Source organism: Cebidichthys violaceus, unplaced genomic scaffold (genome assembly GCF_023349555.1).
Source record: "Cebidichthys violaceus isolate CVI_PGR_0920_01 unplaced genomic scaffold, fCebVio1.0.p SCAF_51, whole genome shotgun sequence".
NCBI classification, from domain to species: Eukaryota; Metazoa; Chordata; class Actinopteri; order Perciformes; family Stichaeidae; genus Cebidichthys; species Cebidichthys violaceus.
The window spans coordinates 1,846,048-1,863,658 of NW_027176717.1; the positions used below are offsets into that span (position 1 = coordinate 1,846,048).

The 17,611-nt window shown below is 41.9% G+C and overlaps 2 protein-coding genes across 8 annotated transcripts in view; one reads left to right on the forward strand and one right to left on the reverse strand.

Annotated features, from left to right (window-relative positions):
* Positions 1-1,492, forward strand: part of cacna1c (calcium channel, voltage-dependent, L type, alpha 1C subunit) — a 242,937-nt gene extending 241,445 nt beyond the window's left edge. For all 6 annotated transcript variants that reach the window (XM_068731360.1, XM_068731361.1, XM_068731363.1 and 3 more), the window contains 2 exons: positions 97-265; positions 750-1,492. In XM_068731360.1, coding sequence (XP_068587461.1) covers positions 97-265; positions 750-1,241 — 661 coding nt within the window. In that variant the 3' untranslated portion in view covers positions 1,242-1,492. The remainder of the gene's footprint in view (positions 1-96; positions 266-749) is intronic.
* An 11,096-nt stretch (positions 1,493-12,588) lies between these two features.
* On the reverse strand, positions 12,589-17,610 carry LOC137888074 (zinc finger protein 892-like). Of its 2 annotated transcripts, none has more exons than XM_068731369.1 (8): positions 17,524-17,610; positions 16,039-16,241; positions 14,861-14,971; positions 14,672-14,767; positions 14,405-14,515; positions 14,186-14,306; positions 13,769-13,972; positions 12,589-13,686 (listed from the first exon to the last, which is right to left on the reverse strand). In XM_068731369.1, the coding sequence occupies exons 1-8, from the start codon at positions 17,534-17,536 to the stop codon at positions 12,656-12,658; spliced, it is 1,890 nt and encodes a 629-aa protein (XP_068587470.1). In that variant the 5' UTR covers positions 17,537-17,610; the 3' UTR covers positions 12,589-12,655. The 2 variants fall into 2 exon arrangements, with proteins under 2 accessions (XP_068587470.1, XP_068587469.1); XM_068731368.1 differs by lacking the exon at positions 17,524-17,610 and adding an exon at positions 16,416-16,501.
* Position 17,611: the final 1 nt, after the last annotated feature.

Sequence of the window (17,611 nt, forward strand, 5' to 3'; positions counted from 1 at the left end):
AAATAACTGTTACAAGTCACAGTGCATTTGTTCAAATAGCTGTGACGATGATACTGTAGGAACAGTAATAATGACAAACTAATTTTTTGCTCCTAGGTACAGTGACAGTAATGGGAACAGCCGGGTGCCCAGTCCTAGCCTCAATCCCAGTGTGTCAGTGTCCAATCAAAGACCACCACGGCCGGTGTCGCTCACAGTGCCCTCGCTACTGGGAAAAGACTCCAGCTCACTGTGTCATGGCAGTGCAGGCAGTCTGGTGGAGGCAGTAAGTGTGTGTGTGTATGTGTGTGTGTGTGTGTGTGTGTGTGTGTGTGTGTGTGTGTGTGTGTGTGTGTGTGTGTGTGTGTGTGTGTGTGTGTGTAGGTTGGAGAAGTTTAGACATTTAACTGAAGCTTTAACATCCTCAATTGTGAGGATTTTCTGCTTTTGTTTGTATTATGTCAGTAATTCCCAGCCTGGAAGTTGAGACCTCACAGGATAAATATTAATATGTTTGTTTTTTGTGAAATATTGAATAGTTTTACCTCTTGGGCCTCAAATCTTTTATAGACCAAATGATTGATCTGGAAAATAATTCACTGATAGGTAATGAATAATAATCATCAGTTGTAGCCGTAAACATTCCATCTTTTTCCTACTACATTAAAGTTTACTTTTCTCTCCCACTCCCTCCATTCCATCGCCCTATTTCTCTCTATCTTCCTCCCCTCCTCTCCGCACATTCCTTTCTTTTCCATTTCCCTCCCCAGGTGCTAATATCAGAGGGTTTGGGTCATTTCGCCCAGGACCCGTCGTTCATCGAGGTGACCAAAGCCGAGTTGGCTGACGCGTGCGACATGACCATCGAGGAGATGGAGCACGCGGCCAACAACATTCTCAACGGCAACCCCGCCACGAATGCAACATCCAGCGCCTCCTCCACCTCCCAGCACAGCCCCAATGGCAACCTCCTCCCCTTCCACACAGCAGCAGCAGCAGCAGCAGCAACGCACAGGGACCAAGTGGTCAGCGAAGGTGGGGAAGAAGCCGGAGGAAGCAGAGGCTCCGTCCACGAGCCCTCCTCGCTGGAGGAGCGACAGGAGCTGCTCGCAGAGGGGAGGGGACAAGAAGAGGAGGAAGAGGTGGAAGAGAGGGAGGAGGAGCAGGAGCAGCACAGAAGCTCGGTTGTGATTGGAGGAGCGCGGCAGAGGAACAGCAGGCTGTTGGAGGACGAGGATATGGAGTGTGTGACGAGTTTGTAGGAGTCTGACTGACAGGTTTGATTGGCCAACTGGACCCTCTGACGTCATCAGAGACTGACGCTCGTCAGTGCTGGGTAACAGCGCCGTGGCTGGCTCTGTCTGTCCCCGCCCCTCACACACACACACACACACACACACACACACACACACACACACACACACACACACACACACTGTCTGCCTCTCAGCCAGACGTAACTCTGCTCTGGACAATGGCGGCCAGTGACACAACATTAAACATCTGGTTATGACTTTGTTGGTTTATAAGAGTTTGTATGTGTGTGAATGTTTGTAGTCAAGTATACCACACTATACTCTATACTATCTGAGTGTATGCTTGTGTGTGTGTGTGTGTGTGTGTGTGTGTGTGTGTGTGTGTGTGTGTGTGTGTGTGTGTGTGTGTGTGTGTGTGTGATCTATGATTTTCTCTATTTGTATGTGTGCGTGAGTGCGTGTGTTCTGCACACGTGTCTGAGTGTGTCTCTAAAGTGCCTCACAGTTTTATCATGTCCTCAAAGTGTGAAAAGGAAAGTGGAGACGAGCAAAAAAAAGAGAGAGAGGAAAGTAAGGATGAAGGAAAGGTAGAAAGGAAACAACAGAAGCAGGAATCCTTTTAATGGGTTTACTGCAGATGATGTAGTGCGTTTATTGTTTTCATTTCCTATGCCTACTTTGGTGTTGCGTTATTGTTGTTTGTCTGGCCGCCATGAAGCCAGGTAGGGGACAGCAGACCAGCTTGTGGGAGGGGGGGTCAGTTAAGGATTTAGATCTGACCGCACACATTTGTGGTCAAAGGTCAACTCCTCCTTGGTTCACTGATAATGAAGCGCTGTATTGAGTAAACGGGGGTGAGGAAAACCCTGTTTGATATCTCATTTCTCTTCCTCTTCCAAAGCTAAGGGACCTTGGAGCACAGCCCTGCCAGCCCGGGGGTGGGATGAAGGTGACATACCACCCCCAGCCAGGGGGGGAAGGATTTGAGGGATGGACCAACAGCCACAACAGGGCTTCTGTAGGGGGCCATGGGCAGAGAGAGACACTCTCTGGCCTACAGGAAGCTAGCCAGCTCTGAAATCCGCTGGAGATGCCAGCAAGAGACAAAGTCTGTCACCTTCGCCTACTCTGCCGCTTTTCCTTGTTTGGTCACACCCACTTCCTGCCCCAAACAGGAAATGGGAGGAGCATTTGGTGGCTAAGCAGAGACAGCGAGCCCCCTTTTCTGCCTCATACCTCGACGTTCCTCACTCCTCCCTCTCTCCTTCCTCCCTCTTCTTTGGTTATTTCGCCATCCCTCTTCCTCCATCGCTGGATTTTTTGCTTTTTCAGCCCTCGGGAGGCGAGTGTGTCGAACAGGGCAACAGAGACGGAGGGTGGAGGAGAGAACGGGAGTGACCAATTGAAAAGAAAGCGGACTCTGGGCATGAATCTACAGAGAATCTGTCCGTCAATCAACCTCACTTCCTTCTCCAAGACCCTCCTCTTCCTCTCAGCGTGGAATCCTATTGGATTTGCTGCCACACACTCTCTCTCTACAGACCACGCCCACTATGTATTTAACAGTTCAATATTGTGCAAAACTGGCTAGCCATGACTATTTTGTTTTATATTCATGATGTTATTGGTTTAATTTATCCTTGATTTGTTTGCAAAATCGGGGTGCTGGTCTCATAAATGTATTTTTGCTCGATTTATTTTAGGAGAACTTTAAGAGGTTTTAAGTATCGAAGCAGGGCGTAGTGTTTGCGTGCGAGTGTATAACTATATCTGTGCGTGCAGGTGTATGTCTGCGTTTTAGTACAGGATGGATGTATGAATGTAGGAATGTTTGAGATGGCGTGTGTATCTAAAAGAGGGGTCATTCTCTCTATCAGTATGCACCTTTTACAGATTGTATCTATTTATTTATTTATTTTTCCCAGAAGAGAAAAAAGTGTGTGAGGGTGTGAGTGTGTATGTGTCCGAGTGGTTACTTATGTATTCTAAAAAGCAGATTTTAAGCCTAGACAGTAAATTAAGGTAGCATTACAAGTATGGTATTGTGTGTTAGGGTGTGTGTGTGTGTGTGTGTGTGTGTGTGTGTGTGTGTGTGTGTGTGTGTGTGAGTGTGTGAGTGATAATGGGCCTCCTTAACACAGGGTTACCATGGACAGGCATGCTTCCAAAGCTTTGTGATTTCTTTAGCACGGTTTTTACTTTTTAGCCAAGCTGCAGAGTCTGAAGCCACTCGTATCTTTGAAAATGTGTCCGTGCTTAACTTTCCTTCATGTGTCTGTTCAGAGGTTATTAGGATTCCAGCGAGGTCCGAGTGATGGCTGAGTTTACAGTGGTGGTGAGTTTTCGGCATTGCAGCTTGGCCAGAAGGGAACGAGCCTTTTGGCAATTGCTGCTGTTCTTCTTTATGGTGGATGGTCTCTCTGAATGGTAGAAGCACCAAAATCGCACTGCCACACAAATGAACTGTGGGGGGGGGGGGGGGGGGGGGGGATGACGCCCTGATCGCTCGGCTGTGACACACCATAATCACATGATTTCATCATTTAATCGTAGTTTAAACTCCAAATTAACTATTAGGGCTGGTGTACAGATGCTGCAAGACTTCTGAATCACATCTCTCTGTCTGAGGTCTGCTCATATCACACAACATTATGATTTACTGTCATTGTCGGAAATAAAACAGCTCCCTGTCTGTAATATCGTTTGCTGGTAACGTTAATTACTGAAAAAATATACTACAGATAGGTAATTTACTGTCAATTGATAAGATGTGAGAATTGTTTGATTACATGAAAAATGATTGGATTAGATCAGAAAACTGTCCTGGAGAGTTTTGTCCTTTCATTTTCTTCTTATGACGTTAAGGTAGCATGCTGACAGCTTTTCACTGACCTTTCTCTGTTAGAGTTTGTTTCTGGATTGTAGTTTAGACTCACTTGAGAAGGTTTGACCATAGCCAGTGATGGACCTCAGCCTTCAGTACATCACACAGAGCATGGGTATCAACTTGGTATTATATCTGTCAAACATTCCTAATGTCAGAATCACATCCTTGGTGCCAATTGTCACATTTATTAAACAACTTTATAGTATTTGAAACTGAAATGATTTAGTTCAGTTCTCTAAAATGGGATGTAACAAGACAAAAAAAAAAAACATCATTGTTGTTACCACCACAGTTCAGATGCAAAGTCAACAGGACGCTATTGAGAGTTTGTATCTTACCAGACCAGACCAGCTCACATGCAGATACATGTCAGTGGAGCTCATCAAAACGATTTTGTAAGAAAGTACATTTTATGTTAAGCTTAGAGCATTGACAACAGTAGTTTTAAACTCAAACTCTCTTCTCAGCTCTGAAGAAAGATAGATTTTACCTCTAAAAATCTCACTTTAAAAGAATTCCTGCCCTGAGATGCCATCACATTTCAACTTATAGCCATTACTTTCACTTTGATTTGCCATAAAGGTCTGACTGCTGAGCTCTCATTCCTACGTGTTAAGCAGAGCAGGTTTGTGGCAGGGAAGGGTATGCATGAACACACTGCCATACACTGCATCCTGTGCCAGTAACAGACTTCTGACATTATTATGCAAACTAAATGTGAATGTTGAACGTGTTTTCCAGTGGCAGTGCTATTGTTGTTTTATGGTAATGATCATACTGCAAACCCTGAAGAAGTCTGTGTTGACAGAGGAATCCCCTCCCTGACATTTAGTCTGTTTTCTTTTCTTTTCTTTTCTTCCTTCGGCCCTCATCAAACATCTTCATTTCTTTCTTTCAGTTCTTCTAAAAGCACCTCATTTAAATAGTACTTATAATGAAATAACTTGGTACCAGAAGCTAAAAGACGACTAAGCTGCGAGTGGCTCATACCAGGTTCAGTAAAAGTTGCTTTTATTTAGTCTAAAAGTTAGTAAATCAGATTTAGGTACGGTCGAGCATGTTACTGTGTTTCAACCTTAAAGTTAGCACAGTCTCACACTGTGTGCTCTTTGTTGGATCAGCCCGGGTCAAGTTTATTGAACCCTGAATTTAAAAGACCAAATGAGCTCTCCTGGTTATTTATGCTGATTTACTCGATACACCTAATGTCTATTAGGTCTAAATCCTCAATAATAAATATAACCAGCAGGCACCTACATTTTAAAGTAGTAGTTTTTGTATCCAAGCTGCTACAAAGGAGCCAGTGAGTTTGTCTGCTTTCTACCAACCATTCAGTATAGATACAGCTGTGAATGTTACTGATAAGAAACCATGTAACGACTGACGATTTTTACTTTGATGAATTTAATCATTTATCCGACACAGAAGCATTTTCAGACTGACCGAGCTGAATAAAAAATAGGATGGGAAGATTCCCGTTCATGAATGTTCAGTATCGCCTCCAGCTTTGAGGAGCATTCAGAAACTACATTTAGTTCAAATCCTTTACTCTTGTGTTCCTAATCGATGTCCACTTACATATTACAGAGAGACATGCCCATTTAGAGTAACCCTGCCAAACCAGGCTTTGTTGTGTCTGCTTAAGGTTTAACTGCTCTGTGAGAGAGTCAGGGGCCTGTGGGGCCCCCGTGTGGAGTGGAACAGCATTGCAGTTTTTATTCTAGACGTTGGTTAGAATGAACTCTTGACTTGTTGTGTTGCAGTACATGGTATGAGTGGGTGTAATCCTGCATCCCACAAGATATGCAAAAACAATGCAATAACTATGACTGTAGGTACCCTGAAGTTAATATATTTGTGAAAGTGAGAAAAACTAAAATCAGTATCATGATGTATTTTGTTCAGTTACATTTTGAAGCGATCTCAGTGGTTTTCATGCCAGAGAAACCTAACATACTTGAAATCAGGTGCAGTGCAGTATAGTAAAGAGGTATTTACAGGCTGTTGGATCTGCAGTCTAACGTGTATTGAGACATCGACATGAAATTGGTGTTTTTGCTTGCGGTTTAACATCCAGCCAGTGCAGCCCCAGGATTACTTTTTCATGATTCAGCAGCAAAAAAGACACTAAATCCAACTCTCTGTCTCGATATGAGCTTGACTGCTTCTCGTTTATTTCCTCTCAGTCTTTAAATGGATTGAGCTGCGGTGGTATTGAGGTTCACACGTTGGCATGAGGCGTGCCGGGTTTTGCAGTTGTCTTGTTTCGATCAGGTTAAGTATATCATACTTCATGTAGCTATTTATATTTAGTCTAAATATGATTAAAGTCATCTCCAGACAAACATTTGACGGCGGACAGCAGTGGAGGCTGTTTGGAAGGTGATTTTGCATATCTTGTGTCTTATGGGCTCCTAGTACATTTCCTAATTCTTAACCCAGAGGAGGACAGAGCTTGTGTTCATACGACAAACTACAGGTGTCACTACTTCTGTTGCCATAGTCTCTGTCTTCAACTTCTATCTTTTCCTCACATTTGGAAGATGGACCAGTGGGAACATATTGTAAGAAATGGACCAAATTATCTATAATTAGTAGTTTTTACAAAACATTTGGTGGATTGAAGTCAAAGCTCGGGACAAACAAACAAAACACAGCGGTTGGGGCTACATACATGCAATCAAACACACACTTGATTGCTTATATGCTATATTCAAGCACAAAGTGAAAAATATACATGGAAATGTCAATTTAAAATCCACGGGTTCAACTGCACCCAGAGTTGTAGTCGAGACCACCTAAACCGAGACCGGGTCATGATCAAGACCAGAGAGTATCGAGACTGAGGCAAGACCAGAACAGTGAGAATCCCACACTGCATGACACACTTACAATAAAATGTGGAACATTCCTCAAATTGATCTGAAATATCCAGATTCCCATAAAAACACTTTATTCACCTCCTGTATTGCCATGTATACTGTATATGTGTGTATGTCCTAAGTGCACCAAGAGGAATATCTTTATAAAATAATGAAAAGGCATTACAGAGGTGAACTTAATGTGTGGGAATTTCCCTTTGATTTCTATAAGCGAACACAGTAATGATGTTAACAAATGTATCAGACAATGCACAGGCAGATCAGTGATGTTATGGGATATATACAGCAGCTATGGTCTTCACCGAGGACTACAACACTGACTGAAGCTGTGTCCCACTTCCATCGCACACACTAATTCTGTTCCGAGATATCCTTTTAGTCCAAAGTACCGGTCCAGCTCCAAATATAGTGGATACTACATTTCCCATAATTCAACAAACACTATTCTATAGACCCTTCCTGCCCCCATCTTTTAAACTCAACGGCTTCTAAAGCTAATTGCAGATGGTGGTGAGACAGTTCTAGAAAGTTATGAAAATACATTTAAAATAAGTGTAATTGTAAAGTCACAGTTAAATTGACATACAACAGCATAGTATAACATGGTGAAGTATGCTGATTTGTTGCATACCAACTCAAAAACATACCTTAAAGATCGTGTAGCTGTATTGTATGCGAGTAGTGTGTTATATGGAAATGGTACACAGCAGGAGTGTCTATTTTGGCCACCCTGTCAGCAATAGTCCACAGGTGCAACTGTTAACCTTAATCACGGTTTATTTTCATATTGGCGTGCCCGTAAACCAGCATGCACCACCACTAAATGGAATGTAGCCTTTACTAATGATATTAGTTCCACCTGTTTATTGTGTTTGTGTGTTTGTGTGTGTGTGTGTGTGTGTGTGTGTGTGTGTGTGTGGTCTCACTGCTAGTAGCCCGTTTATCAGGCTGATAATCAGGCTGATAAGCTGCAGCTGTGTTGCCATGAAGGAGCGGTTCAGATGTAAGTCACTTCCTCGAGTGAAAGCAAAGATGGCGGGGAACTAAAGGAGGTTTCCGCTTGATGGAAGACAATCTGTTGACGACAATGGGAAGCAGTGGGTGTTCATGTTGGGTGGAGAGTATCTTTTTGGGGATTGTTGAAGGTTTTATTTCATCATGTTTGAATTCTGCGTGGTCTCAGTTCATACATGGTGAATTATATATCAAAGTAATGGTATATGTGGGTTTCTCTCTAGGGATGTGAAGAATTGGTCCTATGTGAATGATATCTTTTGTCTCACCACTAGCCAATGATTGTATATTTTTATACACCATATACCATATAATAGCAAGAAATATATGAATATGTAATATTTAATCACCAGAATGTTAGAGGAAGGAAAAAGGCAGGACATTTATTTAGGAATGTAGTTAGTAAAAATATGAAAATGTGTTCTATAATCCTACTGACTGAGGGTCAGTCCCCTTTTATTGACTGTATGTTTGACCAAAAGGAATCAAGCAGGGAACAATGTAGTTATATTTACTGAAGATGGAACATTGTATGTTTCAGCTGACGACATCTACACAACAGGCTTTTAGGTCTTTTCCCCAGACGATGTGGCTCTTCAGTCCATCACAATACGGCTACATTTAAATATTATTAGCTCAGCTGCATAACACAAATAACCAAATGACATAACTAACTGCAAATGCATCTATTACCAGTGACTGCAGAAGTAAGAGTTCAACTTTCAAAGACAGCACGGTACCGAAATGAATGCATCTCACGAGCCAAATTCAGCAATTTGGGAGAGATCTGAAATCTAGCATGCGTTTGCTTTTGTTTCATTTGTCATGAAGTGAGCTGAAAGACATTAAACTACCAGCAACCTGTCGGCGCGGTTCAAAGTCTGGACATTTTCCTACTGTAGCACCAAGAGACCCGTCTCACCTTCAGTACATCAGCCATACACACACACACATACACACACATATACACGCCGTACACATTTTTCAAATGCATTGTTAAAGCTATTAAAGACATCAAACCAAAAGAAATACCGCCTATCAAGGACTAGATATCTCTATGCTTTGAGCCATGAAAATCATGTAGCTTCTATGGTTTTTCTTCCAAGAAAGGAATAGAGGACTTGAACTACGTGTGTGCAGAGACATCCTCATTGAATGCAGAAAGGGGAGGAACGAAGTCTGGAAGAGAACAGTTTTTAATGGCAGATTTGATCTAAAAATGTGGGATTTATGTTCTGCATCGTGTTTATTAACTACTTTGTGTTTGTGTGGAAGAGCTGCTGTACACGACCGAATACAATCCAAGCTGCTCAGTATTAAGAAAAGATGTCATCCAACATGCTTTAACAAAAATAGTATTTTACACATGACCATTTCAAAGGTGTAAGTGTGTTCATCCTAAACTACACACAGATGTGTGCTACATATCACTGTATCAGAGAGAGTGAGGCTTCCTGGCACTCAGTGCACGTTATATTTTCTTGTAAATGGAAGTGTTCGTTGATCATTGTTTGATCCTGACAAATATTTTAAGAGGACTATTTTTGAATTTTCTTTTTTTTTCTTGCTAAGAATCAGCATAGCCTGTTGTAGAAGTTTAATTAATTATAATTCAAATATGAATTCACTTTTGTGGAGAAAGTGCACAGTGCAGATGTTATTTTAACATCAGCGCTGATGGATGCTTTGGGAAATGGAACGGAGAGCAAAAGAGGGAATATATTATGAAATACAAGTTTATATTGCAAGTATCTTCTATTTTAGATATTATATATAGAACAGCTATGTCTAAATGATATTATATTAAATGATAGTTTGGAGCTGAACTTTGCAGATGATCAAAACAAATCTGGTTCTTTGAGGGGAGGTGCCATACTGTTAAAACTCTACACACGCCAGCAATTTCTGTCAGCCGAATGTTTCCATTAGTTTTCCACACATGTGTATGATTTATAGTCTTGGTCTGTGCCTTGCCAGTGCAGGAGTTTAGGGAGAAACAAGAGTAGATGCAATGTGATTACAATACCTACCTGATGGATTAATTGTGAATCTACAAAACACATTCAATTTACAGCCTGCTAAGTTTGAATCATTAGAAGTTGTTGTATGGATTTGGAGGCATGTTTAAACCTTGAACGAATCTTAACCTTAACTCTAGATCTTTTGTTGCACTGGCTCATACTGTAGTAGTAACACTCAAACACTCATAGACGCATGTTAAGTCTTCACCAATCAGTCATGGGGAAAGTAGATTTCGTCACTCGTGAGTGTGGTGATGAACTAAAACAGAATTTATTTACTTCCTTTTCCCTCGGCTGCTGAGCCCTAAAATTAACCAAATAGATATTTGCTTGCGTAATAGATTTAGAAATGACATAAAGGATATTAAAGGTAGTAGCATCACCCGTGTGAGAACATTTAGGATGACTGTTAGTACTGGAAGGACCTTGAAAACCTTGTGTTTATCACTCATTCCTCCCTATTGTTATTCAAATCAATAATAAATCAGAAGAGATTCCTATTTGCACATATTAGAGTTTCGGAGTCTGACGCAGCGACTGCTCTTTGTGTTTCACTTTAATGGAGAACGCTGCGTCCACAGCCTGTGGATTGAGGAGAGTTTTCTGTACCAGCTGGTGTTTCTAACGGAGGCTTTTCTTCAGGATGTTCCTCTCCGCTCTCGAGGCGTGGCAGCAGCTTTACGACGCTCACTTTCTGCGAGGGGTTCTGGTGGTGAAACAGCTCAGTGGAACCACGAATGTCTGTGTCTCCCTGCATCTGCTAATTCTCTCTAGTTTTAATAAGAGCTACTTAACGTCGCACCACGAATGATGACTTCATCCCTTGAATGTAGAACGCTGCGACGCATACCGGTGTACTCGCATATCTTTGAAATGAGGGTTAGACTGCTGGTTTATGTTTGATATTTTCATCTTTTTTGTTTTAGCAGCCTTACTGGAGGGACATGTTAACAGCTATCTCAATCACTCAACACGCTCTTTGTCGGCACACAGGATCTCTACAAACGTTCTGCTAAGAAAGCCACACTTCACCACAAAGCGTTAGAAACAAACAGGTATCGTGTGCCTGTGTGTAAATGCAGCTTTAATGAATGCGTTGGCCCATCTGAGAGCAGTGTCATGTACATTATCAGTGTTCTCTTCCTTCGGTTATTTGTTGCTGGTGTGGAAACGCCTCTTTAACAGCATGCAGGCGTGTGTCTTTGTTTGTTTTTTACCACGGCAGTATGATCGGCCTTCAGCCGTCCTGATGATTCAATGGCAGGAGATCCACAGATCCATATTGAGTAGTTTTTTAATGTTCCTTATTTACTGGGTAAATGCCATGGCTGTGTGGCTCTGTTCTCCACTGGTCAGTAGTGTCTTATGATCTTCTTCGTAGTCTTACTCACTACTCATGCAAAGTGTTAAAGGGCCGTTGACGGGATCGAGCTGTTTGTTTCTCTTATTTTTGTCATAATCCTAGTAGTGACACTACTGCTAAATGTAGTATTTAATAACAGCACTATTTATGGTCAAAAAATGAAATAGTGTTATTGTACTTGCGGTAGCTTTGGAGGCAGGTGGTCATTTTGTAACTGTTCATTAACATAAGCCACTCCCCCTCAACTGCGAGGGATTTCATTGGTTCTGAGGTTGCTAAGTGACACTGGCCCAACATCATTTGGTTTCCTCGGTTACCGTTTGTCTCCCTGGTGACACTCCCTTTTTCCTTCTTCTCTTTCTTTTTTCTAAAGGAGAGCTATTTTGTTCATTCACTTCATTTTACATTTTAGAAAGGGAAAGAATACAAATGAAATAAATCAGAATATTAATTCAATCACTTTTTCTACTCCTATTTTCAATAAAAAGTGAAACGAAAAAAACAAATAAAAAGTTGATTTGTAAATAAGTAATGTACAGTTTGTATCTGTAACTTGTCAGTCTGTCATTGGTGACAGAGTCTGTCTTGCTTATAACGCACGCTACCAGTAAATAAAAAAAGGAAAAAGTATATTTAGACTGTACGGTCCCTTGAAAGCAAGTTTTAAATTAATATCTGATGTATATTCCTGTAACATTGCATTTTTATCTGAGGAATGATGTTATTAAAAAATTGCAAATAAATTGCATTTCCTACAGCTGTGTTTTTCACTTGTATTTCATCAATATCTGGTAGACCAATGCTGGTCCTCAACTATCACGGTATTATAACCCACCATTAGATTGTTAGTTAATAAATGATCCACACGGGAGTTAAAGAATGAATATACGGCAACTCAAATAACTCTTCTGCACAGTCACAATAAAGACAGTCATTTATGAATCCAGCTGTCTGTAACGGTATCAACAGTTATGTTGCTCACAGTCAAATATGACTTATAATTATATATTATAATTTATAGAAAAAGCAAAAAGGTGACAAAGTAGGAGCCTAAAACTAAACAAGGACACTAGTGTTGGTAAAATGCACTAGTTTGGTAACGATGTAATGAAGATAAAAAGAATTTCAAATACTTTACTGTCCACTTTTTGCTACTGAATACTCTATAATAACTATAAACCTGAAGTGTTGTGTGAAAATGAACGTTTTATTTGGGTAGGGTGTTAATCATGACTACATCCTGCTCTGTGTCTTTACGTGTCAGGTTTATGAGTTGCCAGGTGTCTCTTGAGATTCCCCTGCTGGGAGAACTCTCTCTCACAGTTCGGACACTTAAACGGTTTCTCCCCGTTGTGGCTGAGCGTGTGCCTCTTCAGGCAGTTCAGTGTGAGGAAGCGCTTCGGACACTCCGAGCACAGGTACGGCCGCTCCCCTGTGTGGGAGCGCGTGTGGACGTTCAAGTGGCTCTTGCTGGAGAAGCCCTTCCCGCAGTGCGTGCAGGTGTACGGCATCTCGCCCGTGTGGGAGCGAGTGTGCAGCAGCAGCTCCCCAGAGGACAAAAAGGACTTCCCACACGTGGTGCACAAGTAGTTCTTCTCCCCTTTGTGCATCTGCATGTGTCTCGTAATTCCCGCTTTGCTGAAGCTTTTCCCGCAGATGGTGCACAGGTTGGTGGGGCCTTCGTGCAGGCGCTCGTGCTGCTTCTGCGAATAGCTGCACAGGAATCCCTTGTCGCACTGGCTGCAGACAAATATCCGTCCTCTCTTGTGGAGCCTCTGGTGCTGGTAATAACCCGAGGGGCTGGTGAATCCCTTCTCACATTGGGTGCAGCAGTACGGGAAGCTGTGAAGCTTCATGTGAGTCTTCAGCTGATTGGGAAGTTCAAAAACCTTTTCACACTTCAGGCATTTAGTTTCTTTTTCTGAGAAGTTTTTGTTGACGGGTCGCGTGCTCAGAAACCTTTTGTCTTCCCCCGTGGGCTCTTTCCGTCTACATTGTTCCTTGTTTTCCAGGTTGTCCTTCTTCTGCTTACGTTCACGCTTTTTTTCAACACTGCCTTTTTGTTTGGGATTCCTCTTTTTCTCTGCGTTGCCTTCGAGTTTCTTCTTTTCCCCGTTCAGGCCTTTACTTTTCTGCTGAGTCTTTGCTCTGGCTTTCTTCACGGGTAGTTTGTTCTCACAGGGAGCTCTTGCGTGGTGCTCACTCCGGATGTGCTCTTGGACCTTCCTCTTTATGCGGTGAGTGAATGAACACTGAGGGCAGATGAATAAACGTGACAGAGGACCTGGAAGCATAAAAAACAGCAAGTTAATAAAATAAGATTTTGGATCTATTCTGGTCTGCTACTGCAACAGATTTTGTCTAACCTGATTCTCTTTTTGGCAACCAATCATCTGCGGTGATGTCGGAGCTTTGACTCGAGTCTCCTTCTAAATCTTCCACTGCCAGGGCCTCTTCCTCATTGTCATACTCATCGTCTTCACTGTAAGGCTCAATGAACCTCTCCACTCCGGTTTGAGCAGGTAGGGCCAGAGTGGACAAAAGGACATCTTCCTCGCTGCTGGAAGGAGCTGAAGGAGACATTTTACACATTAGAGTCTCATGTTGTTGTGATACATTTCTGTTATTAATCTGAAAGAAAAAGTTACATCTGTTGTCAAAGAACAAAAACAATACACAATGGAAATAGCCAGTAGGAAGGAGTCCTTTCAGACCTTGATCTTTTAAACAGATGGAAATAACATACAAGACTTTCTTCCTTTTGTTTTTTCTGTTCAACTTACCAGTGCTCAGACTCCCCAACTGTCTGTGATGAAGCAGCAGACTCTTCAGGGCAAATGGTTCAGACAGATTCTGTCCAAATTCTTCCGACACAGACGTCGTTTCAGTGAGCCAGGCTGCTGTCTGAGACACAGAAGACCACAGAGATCACACTGTACACTTACAGACTTCAGAGCAAAAGCATAAAAAAGAACACACTTAACAGTGGAAAACTAGAGCACCTGTTGCAGGTCTGGTGTGGGCAGCAGCTGCTCCAGTCTGGACAGGAACTCAGACACCAGCTGCTGCAGTCGTTGGTCATAGTTTGAGCCGTAGTTTGTGGGGAAAACCTCCTACAGAAACAGCCAACACATCATTGCTGTAAAAAGGTTGAATGTTTAGATGTTCTGATCCACTGTGACTAAAGAATAGCACATGAATTTCCTTAAAAAGCTGATCGACATTGAATCTTTCCATTGATCTTTAAGACGTGTGTGTCTCACACTCACTTGGAAGAAGAACTCTTTTTCAAAAGGAACATTCAACAGGTTCTGAACCAGGCCGGCAAAGTTGATGTAAGAGGTCTTCAGTATCTCACCACTGGCCTGTCGAGACATGGACGATAAAAACGTTGAGACGGTTACACCAGTAATGGTGTTGCAGATAATAAAAACATTTAATTTCCTTTATAAACCCACCATCTGATCAGTGGAGCTCAGTTCAGTGCTGCAGGCGTGGATTTTATCCAGGTGGCTCTGGATGGTCTGCAAGTTGGCGATGCCGTCACCACGACACAGCTCCAGAACCAGCTGCAACAAGGCAAAAGTAGAGGACAGTAGCTCCAAAGAGCATGACACAGCAGGGGAAAGATTGATGAAACATACATGTAATAATCACTAACATTACAACTAAGACAATTACAAAACAAAGTCATACATAAATGAGTAGAAAGTGGAATAATGATCAACTTATGTCATGATTTATCTCCACTAAAATGTCCAATGTGTCCCTTAGAGCAGTGATTCTTAACCATTGGGCCGCGAGCGCCACCTAGAGGGCCGCAAACAACTTTCAGTTTTGCACCTGTGGGCCGCGAGGGCCGCGGGACCGCATAGGTCAGGGGTCACTAACTGGCGGACCGCGATGCCGTTTTAGCCGGACCCAGGACCTAAAACCGATAGATAATTGAGAATTATTACATTTTGACGGAGCGCTACTATTTTAACCGGCGCAGCTTTTCCAGCATTTACGGCACTTGTTCAGCGGTGCAGGAAACACACCGATTTAATAATTGGTTTAATAATTACAAATAAAGCCCATGCTCACAAATTTATCGTAGAAGATAAGAAAAATACAATATGTTTTTTATAATTGACATCACTTCACACTTGAATGAATTGAATTTAAAGCTGCAGGGCAATTCAGTGAAATACATTTTTCTAAAATTAAGTACTTTATTTTAAGATGCAAATTTTTTGAAAGTTTTCTGTTATGTCAGTTATTCTTTAATCCAGCTTTATTTTACTTGAAATGAGAAGAACATGTATTTCTATGTATTATTTATAATCCAACCAGTTAAATTTGAAAACTGAGAATAATAATTGTTAAAATATAATTGGTGTACGGTAAGTGAATTTGATTTAGTTATTGAATACAAATCAAACCAAGAGTGAGATCAATTAAACCAATACAGTGTTAATATATGAATGGGCCCCGGGCCACTTTGTACTTGAAAAGTTGGGCCCCGAGGTCAAAAAGGTTAAGAACCCCTGCCTTAGAGCCACTGAGGGACACAGGGACAGGGACGGCTAAGAACAGCACCATCTTGGCATAGCTGTCATTCTGATTTATTAAGCTTGACAAAGAGAGTCCTCACCCTCGCCCTCAGGCCCAGGATGAGCTGCGCTCTCTGACTGGTACTCAGGAGCTCTGGGACGAGGTCTGTAGCCAAACTGATGAAGTCCACTAGCGTGTCGTACTGCATCACGCGGTGCTGCTGGACTACTTGCCATATGAAGGCAGACATGAGTCGCACCGGAGGGACGAGCAGACGGAGGGAGGCCGGAGGAAGAGGGGAGCCTGCAGAGGACATTTGAGATAATTGCGAATTAATGAATAAAGTAAAAGACGCTCGAATAACCAGCGACACAACTCTTCAGATGATTAGCAACGTTACCTTAAGATTATAAAGTGTATTTGTTTTTGTAAAATGTCTGTCTGCCTATACTAGCAGATAACTGGAGGAATATTTACCTAAACCTTTGCTTTTCCACGCCATCTCTTCGTTTAAAAACATCTAAACAACGAACACAATAGCATCGCTTGCATTCATCTGAGACACCGTGGACATACTTATAACTTCCGGGTAGACCGGATATTATGAACTGTCTTGCCTAGTGCGCTTTCCTTCAAAATAAAAGCACGCTGTGGCGTTAAATTATATTATATAAAGCGAAGATGTCGATGTGACGCCGATATAAGCAAAAATATAGAAAATAATAGAGGAGGCAAATCATCCACAATGTTACATCCACAACATACAGGTGGTTGTGTGTGCATACTGGGAGAAAGCACATTCTGTCAGTAGATGGCGCACATTTGTCACTCGTTGTGGTGTCGTGACTCTTTTATTCTTTAGTTTATTAATTTGAACAACATGTAGAATAGCCTTTTTCAAATGTCACAGTAGGAAACGCAAAGGTCTGAATTCAGCCGCTTCAGTTTCAGGGTGGTGTTATGCTGGTTTACTACTGAAACCAACCACCGTTCATGTTAACACCCGTGCTGAAAAGAGCCTGATGTTTTACAAATGAATGTATCCAAGCAAAACTATACATGTCTGATAAATAAATGACAACGATTTGAGTATTCATTATGTAACTAATCGATTTTAAACACTACAATGTAACTACAAATCACTGATAATAAACGTTTCATTAGTGAAACGTTTATTATATTTAAGCTATCTTTAAATTCAAGCAAATACATTAAAACAAATTATATATTCAAGTGCATCCATTTAGTTTGAAGTAAATGCAAGTTTTAGCATTACACTTTATTGACAATAGAACATAGTAAATGAAAACATAAGTACCAACAAAATAAAACACGTGCATTCTGTCATAACACGCATTTATTTGTAAAAATACACTTTATTATACACACTTTATTATACGCATGAAGTAGCAAACTGTTCCTGGTTTCCCTTCAGACCTACGGGGTCAATCAAGGACCTGTTTCTAGATTCAGGAGCAGGTTGTATCGTCTGATCGCGGGTAAAGGCGTGAGACACGACGGTAACACCCAGTTTTTACAGTCAGCGCTGGCGAGACGGCGCGGGCGGCAGCTTGTGACTACTCACTGTAACTGTACATGTCGGCTCAGGCATCAGGCGGAAATCAGCAGCTGGTCGTCACTATTAACCTGCCGGTCTTTGCTTTCGCTTACGG